This window comes from Notamacropus eugenii, chromosome 2 (assembly GCF_028372415.1).
Source record: "Notamacropus eugenii isolate mMacEug1 chromosome 2, mMacEug1.pri_v2, whole genome shotgun sequence".
NCBI lineage: Eukaryota > Metazoa > Chordata > Mammalia > Diprotodontia > Macropodidae > Notamacropus > Notamacropus eugenii.
The window spans coordinates 506,352,428-506,373,041 of NC_092873.1; the positions used below are offsets into that span (position 1 = coordinate 506,352,428).

At 49.6% G+C, this 20,614-nt stretch overlaps 1 protein-coding gene across 2 annotated transcripts in view; it reads right to left on the bottom strand.

Annotated features, from left to right (window-relative positions):
• Window positions 1–233: 233 nt before the first annotated feature.
• Window positions 234–20,614, bottom strand: part of EIF2B3 (eukaryotic translation initiation factor 2B subunit gamma) — an 82,337-nt gene continuing 61,956 nt past the window's right edge. For both annotated transcript variants that reach the window (XM_072649227.1, XM_072649226.1), the window contains exons 8-12: window positions 19,985–20,175; window positions 18,415–18,492; window positions 17,853–18,001; window positions 4,545–4,648; window positions 234–415 (exon numbers count right to left, since the gene is read on the bottom strand). In XM_072649227.1, the coding sequence (XP_072505328.1) occupies window positions 363–415; window positions 4,545–4,648; window positions 17,853–18,001; window positions 18,415–18,492; window positions 19,985–20,175 (575 nt within the window). In that variant the 3' untranslated portion in view covers window positions 234–362. The remainder of the gene's footprint in view (window positions 416–4,544; window positions 4,649–17,852; window positions 18,002–18,414; window positions 18,493–19,984; window positions 20,176–20,614) is intronic.

Below are 20,614 nucleotides of genomic sequence, written 5' to 3' on the forward strand. Positions count from 1 at the left end.
CCCTGGTAGTGCTCCATCCTAGGCTAGCAGGCAGGAAACTCAACCCAAAGGCTGTTGGGTTTTAGGGGGGTTGGGCTGAGCAGGCCCCAGGCAGGGGGAGAACCTCTGTTCAGATCGGCACAGATGGTCTGTGTCACTGCTCAACAGCAGACTCTGTGTGGTCCTCATGGTGAAAGCCTACTGGCCAAGGGTCATGTGTCTGAGGACAGGATAACCTCAGGAGTCAAGAGAGCTTACTGGAGACATGTCTTTATTGGGAGATCAACACAAACCAAGTCAGACAAGAAACTAGTCGTTGGCAAAGGCTGGGCCTCTGCCTGGTCCTGGGAGACTTCAGAGGAGGGATGCAGACACTGGCAACCTCAGATCTCCATAAGCTGGTCATTCCCCACGATCACCTCATTCACTCTCCTGGCTAGAAAAGGAAGGGAAAAGGCTTGTTGACAGTTAACCCTCTTTTGTAGCCCAAGTGGGGTTCAATCACAGTTATAGGAGGGGTTCAAGAAGCATCCTTTCCTATTCCATCTCTGACTTGGAAAATCTCATGTCTGCCCCTCCCAGGGACATTGCTTCTATCCAAGGCTGGATACTGGCCCCTCAATGAACCTGGCCAAAGAAGCCAAGCATCACTGAACCTTGGGAATGACCAAGAGTCCTGAAGATTTAGAATAGGGAGGAGGGTGGGGAGCTGTGGTTGGGAGGGACCTCAGAAACGACCCAGGAAGCCTGGGAGGGATGTGTTTCCTAGCACTGGTGCTTTGGAGGAGAAGCCTGAGGGACTCAGACTGGTTCTGCTCAAACTTGTCCACTTAGGAGTGAGATTAGGGCAAAGTCTGCCCCATGAGGTCATGGGCCACTTTCACAGGGAGCCCCGGAGAACTGAAACAAAGCAGAGAGAAGAGTCTGTGAAGGATGGGGAGAAAGGACAGTGTACCACCCATATTTGGGGGATGGCCTAAGTCACTAAAACTGGAGAGATCACACTCAGGAAGAAGGTCCCAAGAGAAGCCTGACTCTGAGGCCTGGAGATGGTACTGGGTGGGTGGGTCTGGGCTGAAAAAAGGACTAGCAAGAGCCCTGGATGTTGGAACTAACCAGAGAGAAGAGCAGAGTGGCCAGGAGATAAAGAAAAAGGAATCCAACTGAAGGCCACTGGCCTCTCAGGGGAGAGCCAAGGGAGGGAGCCTGGAGCCCAGATACACAGAGACAGGGGCTCCAACTGCCTCGCTGAGCACTAGAGACAGCTGCCAGCAGGCCTTGGCCCTGACTTGCAACACCTCCAGCTGTTCCAGGTGCAGCCTGCCAGTGGGGGTTGACTTGTTCCAGGTGGGTGAGCTGCTGGCTCCTCCCTTCTCCTCAGGCATCTCCAAGAGATCTCTTTATAGTGCAGCATAAGATGGGGCAAGCTGTCTCTGCCTCCTTCTCTGGCCAAGTCGGCAGGGCTGCTGATGAAAAGTGACCTCTGCACTTCCTCCCTCCAGGACTCCAACATGGATGCCCCCTGAGGAGTGCTCCTGGCTGCTGGGTCTCAAGCCTCACCCCTCCGTCCCCTTCATGTAGATGATGAGCACCTGCCCTCTTCCCTTCTCCAGCCCTGCTCTCTGGCCTGAACTCTCCAGCTGGATGTCCAGTCATGGGCTCATCCTTACTGGCCTCCTGGATGCCCCTGGGCCCTGATGGCCTTCCAACCACAAACCATTCTACTCCTGCCAAAGCTCTCCCTTGCAGCCTCTCCCACAAGGATGAATCCCCCTGACTCTGCCTGATCACTAGGAAAAGAAAGTTCTTCCCCCAAAGTCCCTGGCCCCATTAACAACTTGGTATTAGGAACTGATGATGTTTTACATGTCAGTGGAAATGACAAGAAAGAGGGTGTAGCGCATCTGTCTGCCTTGCCTTTCAAGGACCACTGGATCTTTCCATCTGACTTGAAGCTAAGACTTTCCATGAATGTCACCTCCCCCAATCAGAATGGGAGTTTCTTGAGAGCAGGGGCTGTCTAGCTTTTCTCTTTGTATGCCTAGCATTTATACAGCGCTACTGTTTATATAATGAGCACCTAATCAACATCTTTTAATCCATCTAGGCTTCTATCTAGGCTTCCATCTAGGTTTCCATCCATTCATCCATCCAGTCATCTATCCATCCATCCATCCATCCATCCATCCATCCATCCATCCATCCACCTATCCCTGATATCTATGCCTTCCTCTCTAGTCACCTGGGGACTTTGAAGAGGGTTGTTCTTCCATATTCCCTCCAGTCCTGCCTTCACATTCTGCTAGAATCATCTGGCCATACTTCTCTTTTGCTCCAAAACCTTCAATGGCTCCCCAAACCTAGCTAGTCACAACCTGTCTGTAGCCTTTTCTCTCATCATTTCTTTCCCTCTTGCCCCCACAATAAGCTTGGAGGCAGCACTCCCACAAACCTGGTTGTCTATAACGCTCTCTCTGCTTCTTCTTTGTTGCCAGCAGAATTCCTACCCAGTTTTTACAGATCAGTTACAAAATGACAGCAGCTCAGGTGGAAGAGGGACCTCTACCTGACCAAGAATACAGCAAGGTCCTGATCAGTGTGAATAACGAATCCCAGGAAGTAGTTTTATCCCTCAAATTTCTTCATGTCTTATTTTCATAAGGCTGGAAACAATGGCCATGTCTCAATTAATTATGTTTTCAAGTAGCAAAAATTCGAATGCCCCATCACAATTCGTTATTGGCATTTGTTGGGACCTGGCCATCAGTTCTCACTCTATGACTCAGTGACTTTCATTGTGTGTGTGTGTGTGTGTGTGTGTGTATGTGTAGCGGGTGGGTATGTAAGGTATAAAAAGGCTGGAAAGGTGTATGGGGAGACAGGTTATAAAGTGAAAAGCCTTGAATGACCAACAGGATTTTGTGTTTGATCCTGGAGGCCGTAGGGAGCCACAGGAGCTCATTGAGTAGAAGGGTGAAATGCAGGCTGGCATAGCACTTGAGTGGCTGAATGGAGGACGGATTGGAGTGGGGAGAGGTTCAAGGCAGGCCAGTACCCTGGCAGTCACTGCAATGATCCCAGCCAGAAGTGATGACGGCCTGCACTGGGGTGGGGGGCAGTGTCAGAGGAGAAGCACTGCAAAGGTAAAGTTGGTAGGCCCTGACAACAGCTTGGATGTGAGGGGTGAGAAAAAGGAAGGAGCCAAGGACGACTGGGGGGGTGAGCCTGAGGGATGGGAGGAGGGTAGGGTTTTCTACAGTCACTGGGAAGAGAAGAAGGAGGGGGGGCAGCCCAGGGAAAAAGCTAACAAGTTCTGCTTTGGACAAGTTCAGTTGAAGATGTGTACAGGACGTTTAGTTCTAGATGTCTTAGAGCGGCTGGAGATGGGAGACCAGAGGTCAGCAGAGAGGTCAGCCCCAGGCTGGAAAAAGGAAGGCTTGGCCTGCTTGGCTCCCCACCCCCCCCAAAGCTCTGGCATGCTGAAAGTGAATCCAGGCAGGCAGACAGCTGCTGGGCTCTGGGCAGCACAGGAGGCTAAGGAAGGGAGGGCAGCCCACCAGGGAGCTGGGGCCCTGGGAGGCAGCCCTGCATGGTGTTTACTCACTCCATTACATCCCCTAATTTAGAAACCCTTTATACCAAATGGGAAACAGTCCTTGGCTGCCCCAGAGCTGCTGCTCTGCTAGACTGAGATGGAGCTGCTGCCCCTGGGAAGGTGGGGCTGTGCGGCAGTGCTTTTCAGAGCATGGAGAAATTCAGTACAATTACAAGGGGCGAAGGAGGCAGAGAGCAAGAGCTAAACCAAGGCTGTGCAGGAGGGTGGTCAGGGATGCTTGGCCCTAAAACAAGCTATGATGCTCTTTATTTGTGGAGCATCAGAGACCCCCCATTTCTGGGGCACCTAAAGGCCAAGGCTGAGAGGTGGAATGTGGTGAACCTGTTATACTTTCAAAAACTACTACTTCAGGAGAGGCCACAAGCCTCCTTCTCCACCTCCCTGGCTGGCTCTGTGCAGAGGGGTGGCCTCAGGACACCTCTGCCCCTGGGAACCTTCCTCCTAGACCAGACCACAGCGAGAAGGGGTCTCTGAGGTTATCTAGTCCTCCCTCCCTGGGCACAAATTCAGCCTCAGCATTGCAGGGAAAGATGATAAGGATGTTGTGGAAGGATGCCTGGGGAGATGCCAGGTGGATCAGACACTTCCAAGGTCCCGACTGAAATTCTCGAAGGTTTGGGGAGCTCCAGAAGGAATACACCAACATTGCTAGGATCCTTTCCTGGAAGGGTAGGGGGTTAAGCACCTCGCTACTTCCCTGGCAGCAGCAGCCGCTCTGGCACCTGGCTCTGACACTGCAACAGCCATGACTTCCTGAATGAGGCTGGTGAAGGTCAAGTGTGCCTGTTGCCAACAGAGCCTCCCTTACGTCAGACCCTGCCTCCCTGCCTGGCCCACTCTCCTTTTCCTTTGATGTTGCTGTTGCACTGGACTGTGTGACAGTACTTCGACCATGCCCTCCAGCCCACACCCCCATCCCCACCCCTTCTAGGCTGCTCCCAGGCCTTACCTTTGGCTTCTATCCGCTGACCACTTCCAATGAGGCAATCCTTAATATCTGCACCTTTCTCAATAACAGCATTGTTACAGATCACACTGCCCTGGATGCTGCACCTGTAACAGAGACACCTGGTCACCTGGGAGAATCCTGCAGGCCTGGGCCAGACTCAGGATCAGCACCCCTCCTTCCTTTGGGGAGACCCAAACAAGCCCTGTATACACGTGCACGTGTATATGTCCATGTGGGTATGCTCGCGCACATACCTGGGGACCAGGCCCAATGCTTAAAGGACTAAATCCAGCTGACCAGCATAAAGAATGATCAAAGCCTAAGTGGGGAGGGGATCCGGTAGGCCCTGAATTTCCAGCTGGCACATTCCCCAGGAACCAGCAGACCGAGGGAATGGGATGGATTCTAATTTTTGCCCAGCAGATGCTTACCCTCCAATTAGATTGGACCCCAAAAGTCAACCCAATACTACAATCTAGCCCTGTCTACATGTGGCAACAGGGAGATCACAAGTTCTGGGCCAAACCCCATCTCCCCAGATTCGTGCTGTCATACAACCACCTCAGGAGAGCCTGCGGGCATTGAACAAGAGCAGATTTCAGGAGGAGAAATGACCTTTATTGTGGGAATCAATGCCACTTCCCAAAACCTCACCTCAATATCTCCAAGGCACAGAGGGGACCCAGAGCTCCTCAGGCAACTACAATTGTAGCAGCGCCATCCTCGGAGGAGCTGAGCTAAGACTCCCTCCCAATCCTGACTTGTATGTGCATCTAAGAATATTTCCACTTGACTCTCAATGTCTGATTCCTACCAGGAGCCACCTTCATTGGGCAAAGAAAATGCACACTTGTGCCTCTAAAGCTGAGGGTCAAACACAGATCCTGCAGAGCCCTTCCCAGCCCTGGATGTGTTGGCTGTCCCTGGCAGCCCTCCTGTGGTACATCTGAGGTGGGCAGGAAGCAGGACCCAAACTGGATTCAGGAAGACTCAAGTACTCATTTGGCCTCAGATATCTACTGATCCTATGACGCTAGGCAAATCACTGAATCGCTCTCAGTCTTAGTTTCTCCACCTGTAAAATGGGGATAGAATAGGACCTGCCTCTCAGGTTTGTGAGAAACAAATGAGATAATGCATGTAAAGCCCTTTGGAAACCTTAAAGAGCTGTACCCATGCGAATTATGATCAGTAGCCAGACAACCTGGATGCAGACTCCAGCTCAGACACCTCTGTGATCTGGGGCAAGTCACATAACACTTCTCTGGACCTGTTTCCTCCTCTATGAAATGAAGGGATCAGATCAGACAGCCTCGGAGGACCTTCAGCCCCAGGCCTAGGATCTTGTGCATTCCCAAAGGAGAAGAGAGCTCAGGATGCAGGTTTGCACCAGGAGTGCAGATATAAGACAGAGAGGGGGTAAAAGGGGAAGGGGCATCAGCAAGGGAGCGAAGAAAAGGAAGGGGAGAAACTGGCAAAGAGGCCTCCTGGCCTAGGGGATGTTTACAAGGACTGAAGGTGCAGACCACCAAAGGAGACACCCCCGGGCAAATGGCCACACTCTCAGGAAGGCCTAGCTTGCTGGCCAGCCTGGTGGGACCCCTGTTCCCCCTCCCTCCCACCATTGTAAACAACAAACCTTAAAAGAAACCCAGAGACAAATGTACACAGTCTGTAACATTCCAGGCCCTTCTTTATCGCTGTTTTGTTTTTCTAAGAGGTCAGAGATTGCATGAAAGGGGAAAAGAGTCCCAACAGTCTTGTTCTTGTGTGGGCTGGGTGTGCCTGGCCTGTTCTGGGGGGAGGCCCAGCTAAGAAGTCTCCATCCCAGGACATACAAGCTGGGGCTTGGAGGGGAGAGCGAGCCCAGGCCTCCTAAACTCTATCTGCTCTCCTTGTGGCAAAGCAGCAGAGATAAAAAGCAAAGGCCATGGAAAGCAAGGGGAAGGATGCAGTCCAGGTCCTGAAAAAAATCCCCAAATGAAGCAAGAAGAGTCCAGGAAGCAGAATGATAAACTTCCCAATTGAAGTTCTTTCTTCCAAGGACTGGCTCATTCTGACTCAAGGGCCTGTAACTAGCCTGGTCGATGGCAGGGCAGGACCACCCTGGAAAGCAGAGGCGGGAAACTCTGGGCAAGCTATGTGTGCAGAGCAGAGATGGGAGGAAGGGACTGTGGCGCCCACATGTGCAGCGCCAGCAGGAATTCCGAACCCAACCCCTAATTACATCCTCCCCTCATTGGTTTGGGGCTCTACAATGAAAATGATGAGAATTTCTGGAAGGAGGGGCTCAAAGAATTGAGGTCCAGACCTTAAGGCTGCTTAGACTCAAGAAGGAAAAGCATGGGGAGGCCTTGGGGTCCCAGGTTGGCTACGGGACAGACCTTGTATGAACGGAGATCCTGAGGGCTGGGCACACTGCTTGTTTCATTCAGTTAAACAATTACTTACCCATCACCCCAGGGCACAGGAATGAGTGAGTCACCTAATGGGAGACTGGGCAGATCCACAGACTCACAGCCAGCCAGGGGGAAGAAGGGCTGAAGTTGGAAGCTAGGCTGGTTACACACATGCTCCCCTGGTCTTAATTCACACTGACCCTTGGGTGAGGTCCTGAAGCCCAAAGGAGGGCCAACAGAAACTCATGCAAAATAATGGAGCACTCTTTGGGCTTTCTATGTTGGTGTCATTCTCTACTCTTTCCTTGTCCTCCCTCCCCAAAGCCAAACGGTTGCCCAGTCTTGTTTCTAGGTGTATTCAACATTTACTAAGCTCCCACTATGTGCCAGGTACTGCACTAAGCACTGCCTCCATGACACCAAAGCCTCACAAAATTATACCATAGTCTATCATCTCTCACCTGGACGACTACAAGAGCCTTCTCAGTCTCCCTGCCTCAAATCTCTCCCCTCTCTACTCAGGTCCACACACACGTCAAAGTCTCATATTTTTAATGTAAACATTGGTATTGCCATCTGTCTTCTTTTAAAAAAAAATTTATTTTCAGTTTTCAACATTCACTTCCACCAAATTTTGAATTTCAAATTTTCTCCCCATCTCCTCCCACCCCAGGACAGCGTGTATTTTATACTTCCTTCACTCTGCCCCCTCTTCTATCATCCCCCCATTCCCTTCCCTTCTATTTTCCTGTAGAGCAAGATAGACATCTATATCCCATTGCTTATATATCTTACTTCCTAGTTGCTTGTAAAAATAATTTTTAACATTCATTTTTAAAGTTTTGAGTTCCATATTCTCTTCCTTGCCCCTTCCCCATCCACCCTCATTGAGAAGGAAAGCAAGGTCATATATGTGCAGTCATGCAAAACCATCTATCTTCTTTTTTTGTCCCTTCTTAAAATATCACCTCCATTTGTGAACATTCCTCCTCTTCCTTACTCTCATTGTCCTTTGAAACAAAGGATCAAAAAGAGGGAAAGGTTATTGAGCCAGATCAGCCATGCCTTGTACACCATGGGACATCCCCTTCCTGGAGAGAAGGCTGCTTTCCTCTCTCAGCCCTTCTTCAAGCAGAAGAATGTAAGTTACATTTGTTCATTCCAAGGACACTATCTTAGTGGTCACTAGCCAACTCTGCACATTTCCCTCCCCATCAGTTTTTGAGACTTCCCATGCATCTAGGAATATTTCATATTTATAATTTCCAACAGCTCAGTAGGAAATGCCATTCCACTTATGAACCACAACAATCAATGGATAATTAGTTTCCCGTTCTTTGCTGCCACAAAAAATACTGCTATAAATATTTGATTGTATGTGTGGCTTTGGATGAAACTAAACTGTGCAGTGAGAGTCAAAGAGTTTGGACATTGTAGTCACTTTTTAAATACAATTTCAAACTTTTTCGGAGTGGTCAGGCCAATTCACAGCTCCACCAACAGCAGCGTATTAGCGTGTGCTAACTGAGCATTCTTATTTTTTGTCTTTTTTTGGCCAATTTCCTTGGTATGAGATGAAACTTTAAAGTTTATCTGATTTACATTTCTCTTATTGGTGCCATCTTTCCTATGGTTAATAGTTTGAAATCCATTTTTTGGATTACTTGTGCACTGGAGAATGGTACTTGGTCTCAGGATACTTGGGTTAGTTCCTTTGACAAGCTGCTAGCTATCAGACCCTTATCTGAGACATCTGTTGCAAAGATTCCCCTCCTCCTCCTCCCCATTAACAGCTTCCCTTCTTGTCCTAGCTGCATCGATTTTGGTGATACAAAAGCTTTTCCCAAACCAATATTCCACAAGCGCAGATCTGTGTCACTTTCCTAATCCAGAAACGTCGGTGGCTCCCTATCAGCACTAGGCCCAAATACACTCTCCTCTTTTTGGCACTTATAATCTGGCTCCCACTGATGCCACACTCTGCTTCCTCAATATTCCCATCAAACTGAGGTCCTCACTGAGCCCCAACAACCCTCCTTCACCTCCTCCTCTTGGAATCCGCCCCACCTTCCAGCGGTTAGTGTCCTTCCCCTATCCCAATAACTTTGTACACATTTTGTACTGACCTGTCTGTGTCCATGCTCTTTCCCCTAGCAGGATAAGCTTTCTTTGGACACCCAGCAGAGCCCAGTGCCTTGCCCACAGCAAGCACTTCATCAATTCATATTGAATAAATGGATTTATCCTTCTGCTTCAAAACCTTGAGTAGCCATCGATGCCTAGAAGAACGTCAACCTCAGACGAGCAACAAGACCCACTAGAAAGAGTTCCGGGTTCAACTACATCCAGCAAACACTCTTAGAAAGTGCATATTATGTGTAAAATAGACCTGGAAGAACAACATGGCAGAGGAGAAAGACCCCTGGATCCAGGTTCAAATCCTGGTTCTTCCAGTTATTTTCTGTGGGACTTTGGGCAAGTCCCCCTAAAATGATGTTGTACTAGACGAATTCTCAAGTCCCTTCCACTCCCCTGGTTCTCCTCCTACTTGCCTGATGGCTACTTCTGTCTCCTTTGCTGGATCTTCACCCAGGTCATGAGTCTTAACACTGGGTATCCCCCAGGGCTCTGTCCTAGGCACCCTTCTCTTTTCCTTCTCTACTCACACTTAGTGACCTCATTGATTCCCATGATTCCCAGATGTGTATATCTTCCCAGCCCAGACAACCCTTCCCACATGACCAATTGCCCTTTGAACATAAACCTGATACCTGATGTCCTATGCTGAACTCCTTATTCCCACCTTCCCAATCTGCTATCAAGTCTTGTTCTTTCTACCTTCTACCTTCACCACATCTCTCCTATTCGTTTCCTTCCTTTCTCTCACAAAGTGGCCACACCTCTTGTGTGGACTATACAACAGCACTCTGGTTGGTCTCCCATCTAAAGGACAGGTCTGACCACGTCACTCTCCCGTTCAATAAACTTCAGGGAATCCCAATTACCTCTAGGATCAAGTATAAAGCACACTATTCTGCATGTAAAGCTTTTTACCATGTGGCCCCTTCCTACTTAGTCAGTACTTTCCCATATTACTCCACATACACTACTATGAACCAGTCATGTTGGTGTTTTTGCTATTCCTGAACACAACACTTTATCTCCCACCTCTGGGCCTTTGAACTGCCTGTCCTTCTGCCTGGAATGCCTTCCTCCCTCACCTCACCTCTTGACTTTCTTCAAGACTCAGCTCAAGTACCACTTTCTGGGTGAGGCCTTTCCACGACTCTCTCCTTCCTCTCCTCCCCACTAGTTCCTTCTTTCTGAGATTATCTTCCAACGACACTGTTCAGATACATATTTTACATAGTTATTTCCATGATGTCTCTTCCATTGGAATGTGAGTTCCTTGAATGGAAGGGTTGTTTTTTGCCTTTCTTTGTATCTCCAGCACTTAACACAGTGACTAACATAGTAGGCATTTAAGAAATACTTGATGACTGACAGCTCATGTCATCCTATGAAGATGATGAAAAATATGGTTCATGAGTAAGAAATGACAGAAATTTATAGATTAGACAAGAAACTACAAAAATATATCAAACATATCATGGTCAGACCTGGGCTTTAGGAAAATCACTTTTGTTACTGAGTGGAGCAAGACTTATAGTGGGAAGATATTTGCGTCAGAGTTCAGTGAGAAGGGTATTGCAATAACCTGTGTGAGAAGTAATCAGGGTCGTGGCCAAGTGCATGGAGATAAAGAAACATAGGCAATAGGGGTGGTTAAGTCAGAAATGACAAAATCTGACAACATGTGGAGTAAGTATGAGTGAGGATTTGAGAATGACAGAGAAATAATAAGTCTGGGTTACTGGATGATGGTGGCCTTGACAGTAACCGGGCAGGTGGGAAAAGGAAAGGCTTTGAGGGGAATGATGAGGAACTCTGTTTTGGAAAAATATCGTTTGAGATGCCTGTAAGACAAAAAACAGTTGCCAGATTCCAAAAGATTTAAAAGATAGGATGTAATAGGAGTAGAAATGAAAATTGTGTTCTCAAGTCTGACTATAAAAGAGAGGAGAGACAGAATAGTTAGTGAGGATGGTTTGACCAACTAAGAATTTTTCAAAGATGGAGGATTAATGGGCCTATTTTGTAGGCAGTAGGGAAGGACTGAAGATTAGTGAGGGCAGGGATGAGAGTGGTGGAGAGGACGAGAGGGAATTGGATCAAGGGCACTTGTAAAGGGGTTGGTCTTGGCAAAGGGGATGGGGTAGGAGGAAAGGATATAGTGGGAGAAGACATTTGAGCAATATGAGATGAGGAAGAGAGGAAAAGTCTCACCTGGGATGTTGGGCGGAGGAGAGGGGTGGGACACATGAGGAGACATGAACCAGGCTGACAACGGGGGCATTATTATTATCTCCTCACTTTCATTTATGTCACATATTCAATCAGTTTCCAAATCTTGTCTTTTCTATCATCATAACATCTCAATACACAACATCCTCCTTGGGAGACAAGGATGGCCCAGATGGGGGCACCCCTGGAGAGAACGTTCCCCATCGACTGGGGATTCTGAAGGAGCTTCTTTGTGAAATGGAGAGCTTAGGATCCAAAGTCTTTACTTTTATCTATTTCTCGTTTTTCAGGGTGAGCAGTTTGTTTAAACAGGCTAAGATGGATGAGCTATGAATGCAGGCAGTGTCTTCTTGTCTTTACTCTCTTAACCTCTATTGATAATGCTCTAAGCAGCCAATGATCTGACTTAATTTTCAAATAGTTCTGGTTCAGTAACCATTGTTTTTTGTCTGTTGATAAACAAGCAATTTCATTTTTTGTGACTTTCTGCACTACTAGTCCATTTGCCAATATCTTCTGCCTCTTTTCTTGTGGTATATAAGCACAAGGCTTCTCAGTAGGCTACAAGCTCTTCTTTTCTTCCTGGCCTCCTTATACATCACTCTGTCAATGCTCTCTGCAGTCTTGCCACAATGGCCCATGCGCTTGCCTTGTCACCAGCATTCCTTCAGGCCTGGAATGCTAGCCTCTTTCCTTTGCCCATTGGAATGCCTGGAATTTCCTTCAAGCTTCAGCATGTGCCACCTTCCACACAAAGCCTTTCCTGGTCCCACTGCTCATGGTCTCCCTCCCAAAGCTTGGAGTTAAATATATATACATATATATATGACACATATACTTAGTTACACTAGGTCCTACACTGTTCCTCCCTTGTCTTTGTAGTCTCGGCACTTAGCACAGGTCTTATTCACTGACCTCTTTCCTCCCTTAACCTAGAACCTATCTCCTGTCTTGTCCTGGGTCTAGCTTCTCCCAGAATCTTGGACTATCAAGATCTGTGCTGCTGAATTAGCTGGGAGATCTTGTCAGTACCTCATAGAATGTCTCTCCTTCATTTTCTACAACAGATGCTGGTGCATACCATACAAACATGCTCATGGGAACTGCAAGCCAAGGTCATGGCATCAGAGAAAATCATGTGTCCTGGGCTACAATTATTGTGCACCTCCTTCGTTTACCTCCTGGAGGAGACTCAGTGATACGATGACGTGGATGCCACCTACCACTTCCTTTTATCTTCTCTCAATTAGGGTCAGTGAAGATTTGGTTTGCTTTACTCCCTGGCTGCTGGTAGAGGTTTCCCATTTGGAGTACTGGCTGCAATGTGTCCTACAGTCACTCAAATGCTTGATGGGGATGTGGGCATCCAAGGGAAGGAAGGGCTGTTAGAAGAGAATGAGAAGATTCATCTGTTTGCAAAGGGTCAGCTTCTGTCCCTAGCGTGGCTACTTCTAAGGCAGAAGCCCTGGGCTCAGCAGAGAGTGGGATCCATTCTAGCCAGCCTAGAAGGAGCACAGGACAAGTAGGAACAAAATGCTCTGGAGTTCTGGGGAGGGAGGCTCACTTCCAGGAGACTACACACTGGTGTCCTCTGAGCTGAGTAACACTGACAGTCAAGGAGGAAAGGGGAAGAGGGCATTCCAGGCAGAGGGAAAAGTCTGAACAAAGATATGAAAAAGGGAGGCTAGAAATCAAGTTCAAGGAAACAGTGAGCAGTCCAGTTTGGATACAACTTGGGGCAGTATAGTAGGAGTTAAGGCAAAAAAAAAGTCTGTTTGGATCCAGACTACGGTGCGGCTTAAATACTGGAATCTAGTATTTACATTTTACTCAAGAGGCAATGGGGAGTCACTAAAGGTGCTTGAGCAATGCAGCAACATGATCAGTAGTGCATTAGGAAGATTAATTTTGGCAGGATAGCCTAGAGTGGAGAGGGTGGCACATTAGGAGGCAAAGAGATGATGAGACAAAGTCTGAACTTGCCCTGGCAGCTCAAGGATGCACTGGAATCACAAACAGCGTCATCCTGTCTGGCTCTGCAGGCTGCACTCAGCCATGCTCAGTGCCAACAGGTACTCTCCATGTTGGCCCGTGTGGGGATGGCTGTGATTGCCTCTGCTGTCCTCTCTGAGCTCTAGGCAGAGGCAGTGACTGCTGACTGTCAGGGCCAGGTTTGGTGTCACGGGCACCAGCCTTGGCTCTGGAGCAGACTCACGAGGATGGATATACTTGGCATCGACCCACTCTTCAGTGTGGTTCCTCCAGGCTCTTCAGATGCTCCTGAAGTCCTTCACACAGGACCCTCTCCTCTTCCATTCCACAGACTTCCCACTGACCTTTACAGCATCCTTTCTGCAGGTTTTGGTCTCCAAACTTCCCAAGCTTTCCCATTTGAGAGTCAGACAGCTTGGAATTGAGACAAGGAAGTGCAGGCTATGGGAACCACTCTTCTCTGCCAATCCAGACCCTCTCCCTCTAATGCTTAGCCCAGATTTAATAGCTGAGGGGTGATTAGTCTTCAGATGACTACATTTTAATTACTTTTTCCAAAATTACTTGAGCTATATAAGAATTATGAGTAATTAAAATTCAAACGATACCCAATAATTGAGTGAAGCCCACTGGGTGCTGCAGGAAGCTTGATCTTATCATCCTGTACAAATGGGGGGTAATCTCTCATGGGCATAGCTGTGTGGGCTGTGGGCAGCCTTTTAGGCCCAAAGACGGCAGTCAGCTGACATTCCCCCTGCTTCCTTGGTCACAGCCTGTTCTGGCCTGGCAGGGAAGGCTACACTGAGTTCCAACCAACAGGGTAATGAATGGGTCATGGGGTACATTGGGCATTCTTCTGCAAGGCCCTGGCAGGGGCAGTGCCTGAGGTGAGAGCAGACAGAGCCCCCAGTAAGCCCCTCACAAAGCCTGGGGTCTATGTGTGGAAAGCTACACTGAACACAATGCAGAAGCAAGTGTCAGAGACACACATTCTCCATCTAGAGTTGAGAAGATACCCTGGCCAAAATGTGGAGAAGAGCTAAGGAAGTGGCCTGGCTTCCAAATGGTTTGGCCGACCTCAGTCATATGGTAGCTGGAGGGGCCACGAGCAGTGAAGAGGCTGCCCAGTTATGGAATGCTGCACAGAGTCAACTTGTGACAGCTCTTCAGGGCACAGACAAGGTCACTGAGATCCGGGCAAGACAATGGCCTGGCCAATCATATCATGCCCTGCGCAGATTCCAGCTGTCGTACATCAGCAGGCTGGATGCTTAGCTCCAATGACTAGTCATACAAACTTGGATGTCAACCTGAGTGTCTCCACCACGAGTCTGGCCCTATGTTGTTTATCATTTTTATCAATGACTGGGCACCGAGTCACAGGGGCAGGCTCATCAGATGTGTAGGTGACACACACTCGGAGGAAGGGCTACTGCACTAGATGACAGAGTCAGTGTGCAAGCCAGAAAATCTCCCAGGGCTAGAATATTGGGACAGATGGAGAGAGATGACTCTCCATTGAAATAAGTGGGAAGTTCAGTTTCCTAAGTGCAAGATGGGGATGGCCTGCATGGACAGGGAACCCCCAGTGTGAGGTGGCTGCCAATGAGACTGTACACTGCAGGAGGCACTGCGCCCAGGACTGGAGAGACAACAAGACCACTGCCTTCTCCTCTGGTCAAGCCACACCTTGAAGATGGTATTGAGTTCTGGGGTCATTGTTTAGGAGGAATACTGATAAGCTGGAGGACCCACAAAGCAAACCAGGGAGGTGAGCAGCCATGAGGACAACCCGGGACCTTTCTTGGAGCCTGTCTCTGATTTATGCTGGTTATAACTCGTTTGTACATAGTTAGTTACAAGTTGTTTCTACCAGGTGCTCCCTGAGCTCCTTGAAGGCAGTGCTTAAAATGGTGCCTGGCAAGTAGTAGGTGCTTAATAAATGCTTGTTGACATGTTGAGAAGACCTGGAAGGGACTGTTTGAAGGGTTGTCCTGTGGAAGAGGCTGATCTATTCAGCTTGGTCCCAAGGGACACTGGGTACAAGTTTCAGAGGCAGGCTTAGATTTGATGCTTGAGTGAAAACTTCTTAACCATCACAGATGTCTCAAAGGGGAAGGGGCAGACCTCACAAGAGGTGTTCAAGCCAAGGCTGGATGCCCCCTTGAAAGGGATATGAGAAGGAGCAGGACTGGACAGGAAATTAAGTGGCTCTCCTACTGAGTTCTAGTTTTAAGTACAAGATACATTTAGCCCATGAGTTTCAGAGCTGTGCTACTTGTCTCTTTCCTGCTGAATTAACTCCCTGTTGTCCCCACACTCTCTTTTCTTTTTCCTTTACCCCCTGAAAGAAACAACCAAACCCAGACCAAACCCTCCTTTGTAACCAGTAAGAATAATCAAGTCAAGAAATGCCATCCATTGGCCATGTCCAAAAACGTCTGTCCCCTTCTCTCCTCCAGGCTCCTCCTCTGTTAAGTGTAAAGCTGACTTCCTATTAGGGAGGAGAACCTTACCGAAATAGGCTCATGGAGTAAAGGCAACAATTTTGTTTGGGGGGAAGAAGGACCAACAACTGAAGACGTCTCTTGAAGGAGGCGGCCCCAGAGCTGAGCTTTCTAAGAGGCTGAAATGAGGAGGGAGCAAAAGTGCTCTTTAAGGCATCCCAAGGGCACATGCACTCTCTGCTCAAAGACCTCCAGAAATGGGGAACTCACTACCTCCCAAGGCAACTAATTACATTTTATACTTTATGACAGTTCCAATGGTTCCTCAATGTTCTTTATCTGGAGCTGCAGTCTAACCCTCACTCCTGCTCTAATGTCTGTCGTCTGCGGCAGTCCTTCAAACAACTGGAGCCTGTTACCACCCACTCCCTCACCCCACCTCCAGTCTTTCCTTCTCTGGCTAAAGATCCCAGTTTCTTCAAGTGAGCCGCTCATGGCACCAACTACTTGGGATGCCCTTCAGCTTGCACAGCTGCCCAGAACAGAACACAATCTTCTAGGGGAGGCCAGGACAGCAGGATGACCACCTTCCTCATTCTACAGTCCAGTGGCTCTCAGATGGCACAGATGGAGGCATCTGTCTCCAGGGTTCAGACTGCAGCCTATGCACACAACTCCCAATTTCCCCATGCCCTGCCATCTAGGCTTTTCCTAAGGCCAAGCCTTAGGCTGGTGTTTTTCTTTAAGATGAACTGAAACAATCCCTGAGAGTTGATTGGCTGAGGTTGTTGACCTGGCTTCTTGTTCACCTGAGGACAGTAGGCCAAGAAGGGCCTCTGACTTGGGACTGACAGCCTGACCAAAGAGGAGGCCATGCTCAGCTGCATCACTACTAGCACCCTGTGGAGCATCTGTCCAGGTGCTGCCACCCAGCCCTCCCAGACCATCCACCAAAACCTGGACGGGCTCCTTTGGGGCCAGCTCACATGTGGGTTCTCCATGTGCAATCCACACCCTTCTCTCAGATCACACACTGCCCTGACAAGCTCTCGAGCTACCCCCCATGTTAATCCTTTCAGTGGGTGGTGCTCCATGGTTCATGCCCATGCATCATCCCTGGGAGAAAACAGAGGACAAGGACAGTCTTCACATATATCACCACAAGTATGACTGTCACAGCCAGCCTGGGAGGCCAGTGCTATCACTGCCCCCATTTTACGGATGAGGAATCTGAGACAGTCAGAGGTAAAGGGATTTACCCTGGGTTACAGAGTTACCTCAGGCAGGATCTGAACTCAGGTCTTCTAGTCTGCAGGCCCAGAGCTCAACCCATGGTGTCTCTTAGGTACCTTTACACAGACATCTAGATAAACATTCGAATGGGCTCCTCACAGGCAATGGAACCAACTAGAGCCAGCTGTCACCTTGCAGGGGGATGGAGAGGGCATAGCCACAGGCCTTCAGCCTGGGCCTAGGAAGCTCTTCTGGCAGGGGGAGTCAGCTTCAGCCCCCTGACCCTAAGCCCCTTCTGGCTTTGCTCCCTGGGGCTTCCCCAAATGGCTTTCAAAGCCTGGAGGCCAACAGCCACCTTCCCTCTGAGCCCTTGCTCATCTTGGTCATCTCCCTGCTTGTGTTCAACTCATCAGTACCAAAGAGGATGCCAAGAAGTCAAGACAATCCTTTTAGAAAGCACAGGCCTCCAAAGCCCAGCTCCAACCTCTTGCACTGAACTGTACTTCCCCTTGTAAAAGAGACTTTATAAAACCCTGTTATGAAGCCAGTAGTCTTTCACACCTGAGAAGGATCTATCCCAGCCTCCCCCTTAAACCACCTAAGGTTCTCCTTTGAAAGACAGCCCATTTCATAGGGATCAGCTACATGGCGGGCAGCTCCTGAGGGGGTAGGTCTGCCATGGTGCCCCCACGGTTCACTGTAGTCTGCTGGGCTGGCCCTGGCCCATGCTGGTGCTACTGGCCCCCATACTGGACATCTCTCCAGGAGAGGCTCCAGACCAATAAAACTGGTGGGGGTGGGTGACCTGTGGATAAGGGTAGCCCAGTGCCCAGTCCTGAACGAGGCTATACTGGGGTGGGGACAGGACCTACCCTTCTTCAATGGTGACAGAGTTCATGAGCACAGAATTGGTGATTTTCACTCTGTCTCTTATGAGGCAGCTGGACCCAAGGACGGAGTGTTTAATGGAGGTCTTCTCCCCCACCTGCACAGATGGTCCAATGATGTTGTCAGGGCTGACCTGAAGAGAAGCACAGAGGATGAGTCTGTGAAGTCTCTGGCCCACACTTCCGGAACACACTCTCCCCATCCCCCCCTTTTCCATCTTCCCCAACCCCTTCTCCCCTGCCCACATCTCTAAGCTAGGAACTAGCACCCTATCCTGGAGTGAGGGAAATCTGCCAGGACCTCCCACTCCCTAGGACCACACTTGTGAGATTGACTAAGAGCTAAGCAGACAAACTCAGCTGGCAGTAGCTACCATACTCTCTGTTCACTGGCCCTGCAGTCAGGACAGAAAAGTGACAGGTCCAGGGTTGGGCCTGGCTTCCCCCAGCCTCCCCAAACAGGTCACACTGCCCACTGAGCTTCAGGGCCATGGCTGGTAGGTGATGGTTGATTTCCCTAACAGCTCAAGGGTCCCACCACACTCACCAGGGCCTGATCTGAGATCTGTGCAGACGGATGAAGCAAGGCTTCCTCAGGGCAGAGAACAGGCAGCAATTTGGGGATCTGAAGAAGGAAAGGAAGCACCTTGTGACTCATGCAGGACAGTCGCTGCTAGGCCGGAAGCCCCCTAGACCTCTCCTGTCACATTTCTCATCTGCTTCTGTGATGGCTCATCAGACTAAGGTGTAAAAAGAGATGAAGGGCCCTTGGAGGTTGGTTATCTAACCCAGCTCTCTTATCACTGAGCCCTAAAGAGGTTTGGTGAGACTGGCCTAATTCCAGAGCTGGGCTTGGACCCCAGGCCCTCCCAGTCACTCAGTATAGAGCTGCATCCACTGAGAAGGTTGTGAGCTCCTGGAGGGCAGGGACCACGTTTATGCCTTTCTTTGTGTACCCAGTGCTCAGTCCCTGGCATGCAGTAGGTGCTTAATAAATGTTTCTTGACTAACATGCCCACCTCCACACCAAAGGCCTCTTGTTGTGGAGCCTGGAGCAGGCAACTGAGTCTCTAAGAGACAGAGGGGAGCTGGTGCCCAGTCGTGGACATTCCCTGCATAGACATGCCCTGTCACTCAAGTTCCCAGGATGAGAAGGGGGATTCTTCCACTGGGGGATTCTGCCCGCCCCCTAAAGGAGGCTTTCCCTGGTTCTCTGATCACAGGGTCACTGGCATTTCTGATCAGAGCAGAGATGGGCCAAGGCCCAGTGTGAGAGCACAGGTAGGTCAGTGTGTGCATGCTTACGTGTGTATATTTCTGGACAGTGCAGAGATGGGACCCACTGATTAGAGAGGAAGAGGGAGGTTCACTGACAGGTACCTTTCACAGAAACTTCCAGAGCTGGAGGGGACCCAAGGGACTGAGTCCAGTATCCCCTAATCCCCAACACCACCTTGGGCCACCTCCTCTTGACATGCAGCCTCAATCTACCTCCTGCACTTCTTCCCCTCCCCTCCCTGCCTCCCACAGATCCCAGGCAGGACAAGGCTAAATTCTCTTCCATGTGGTAGCTCTTGCCACTGTCTGTCTCTGGGTCTCAGTTTCCTCATCTGTAAAACAAAGGGGTTGGGCCAGATGGTCTTCTAGGCCCCTTCTTGCTTTAAATCCCACAATTCTATGAATAGTCAGAACCTTCTATCGGACCAGCCCTGGGGGGCCTCTGAGGGCCTTCAGAGCCAGGAGAACCTCAGAGGGATGGAGACCTCAATCTTCCCTGAGGCAGCTTGTTGGGCCCTGCTAGGGCAACTTCACAGACCTGAGCTAAACCTGCCTGCTCCTAACACTTCTCCCTGGTAGAGGAGCCCTGGCTGTGCCAGGCAGACAAGGCCCCTCCATGGAGGCCACTGGGGCACTAGATAGAGTGTGGGGCTCAGGCAGGTTTGACGGCTGCTGCTGAGAGGCAGCTCCTCCCACCTTGCCCCAGCCAGCCCCTGGCTCTCCCCGGTGGTCTCCCCTCCTGCCCTGACATGCCTGCCAGGGATTTCTGAGCTCAACAGGAAAGGAACCTGGGCTAACGTGTTTCCCTCCTCAGGAAGGCCAATGACTCATCCTCTCACCTGCTTGTTGGCTTCGATGTAGAGCCCCAGGGTGTTCACTCGAGAGCAGACCCCTCCTCTCATGACATGGACATAGCAGCTGACTCGGCCTCGGGTGAAGGCTCCCCGCCCATCCCCATGACAGTCCTTCCAGTAGGTATCATTGGGCTCCACAGCCAACAGGTCATTGTCCTTTATGAAGCTGTGAATATCTACAGGAGACAGGGCAGAGGGAAGAGAAGGTGTTAGCTGGGAGAGCGGGGCAGGTGCTCACAGGGAACTCCTCCCCTCATCCCTCTGAGCAGCAGACTGTCCACAAGTCTCCTTCTTGGAAGGAAACAGGAACAAGAAGCCTTCTGATAGTCCTAGGAGGGGGTCAGCACAAGTAACCTGTCCATGGCCACCCACACAGAAGTTGTCTGAGGTAGGATTTGAACCCACATCTCTCAATGTCAAGTCCTATGCCCTATCCATTACACTACCCTGCCTCCAAATAAAGCTTTACCTTCCACCTTTATAAGGAAGGAAGGAAGGTTACAAAATCAACTCCCATGGGGATGAAGATTCGTTTAAAGAAACAAAGCAAGTCCTAAGGAGGGAAAACTCAGCAGGCAGCCTGGCCACTAGCAGGACCCATCTGGTATGCGTGTG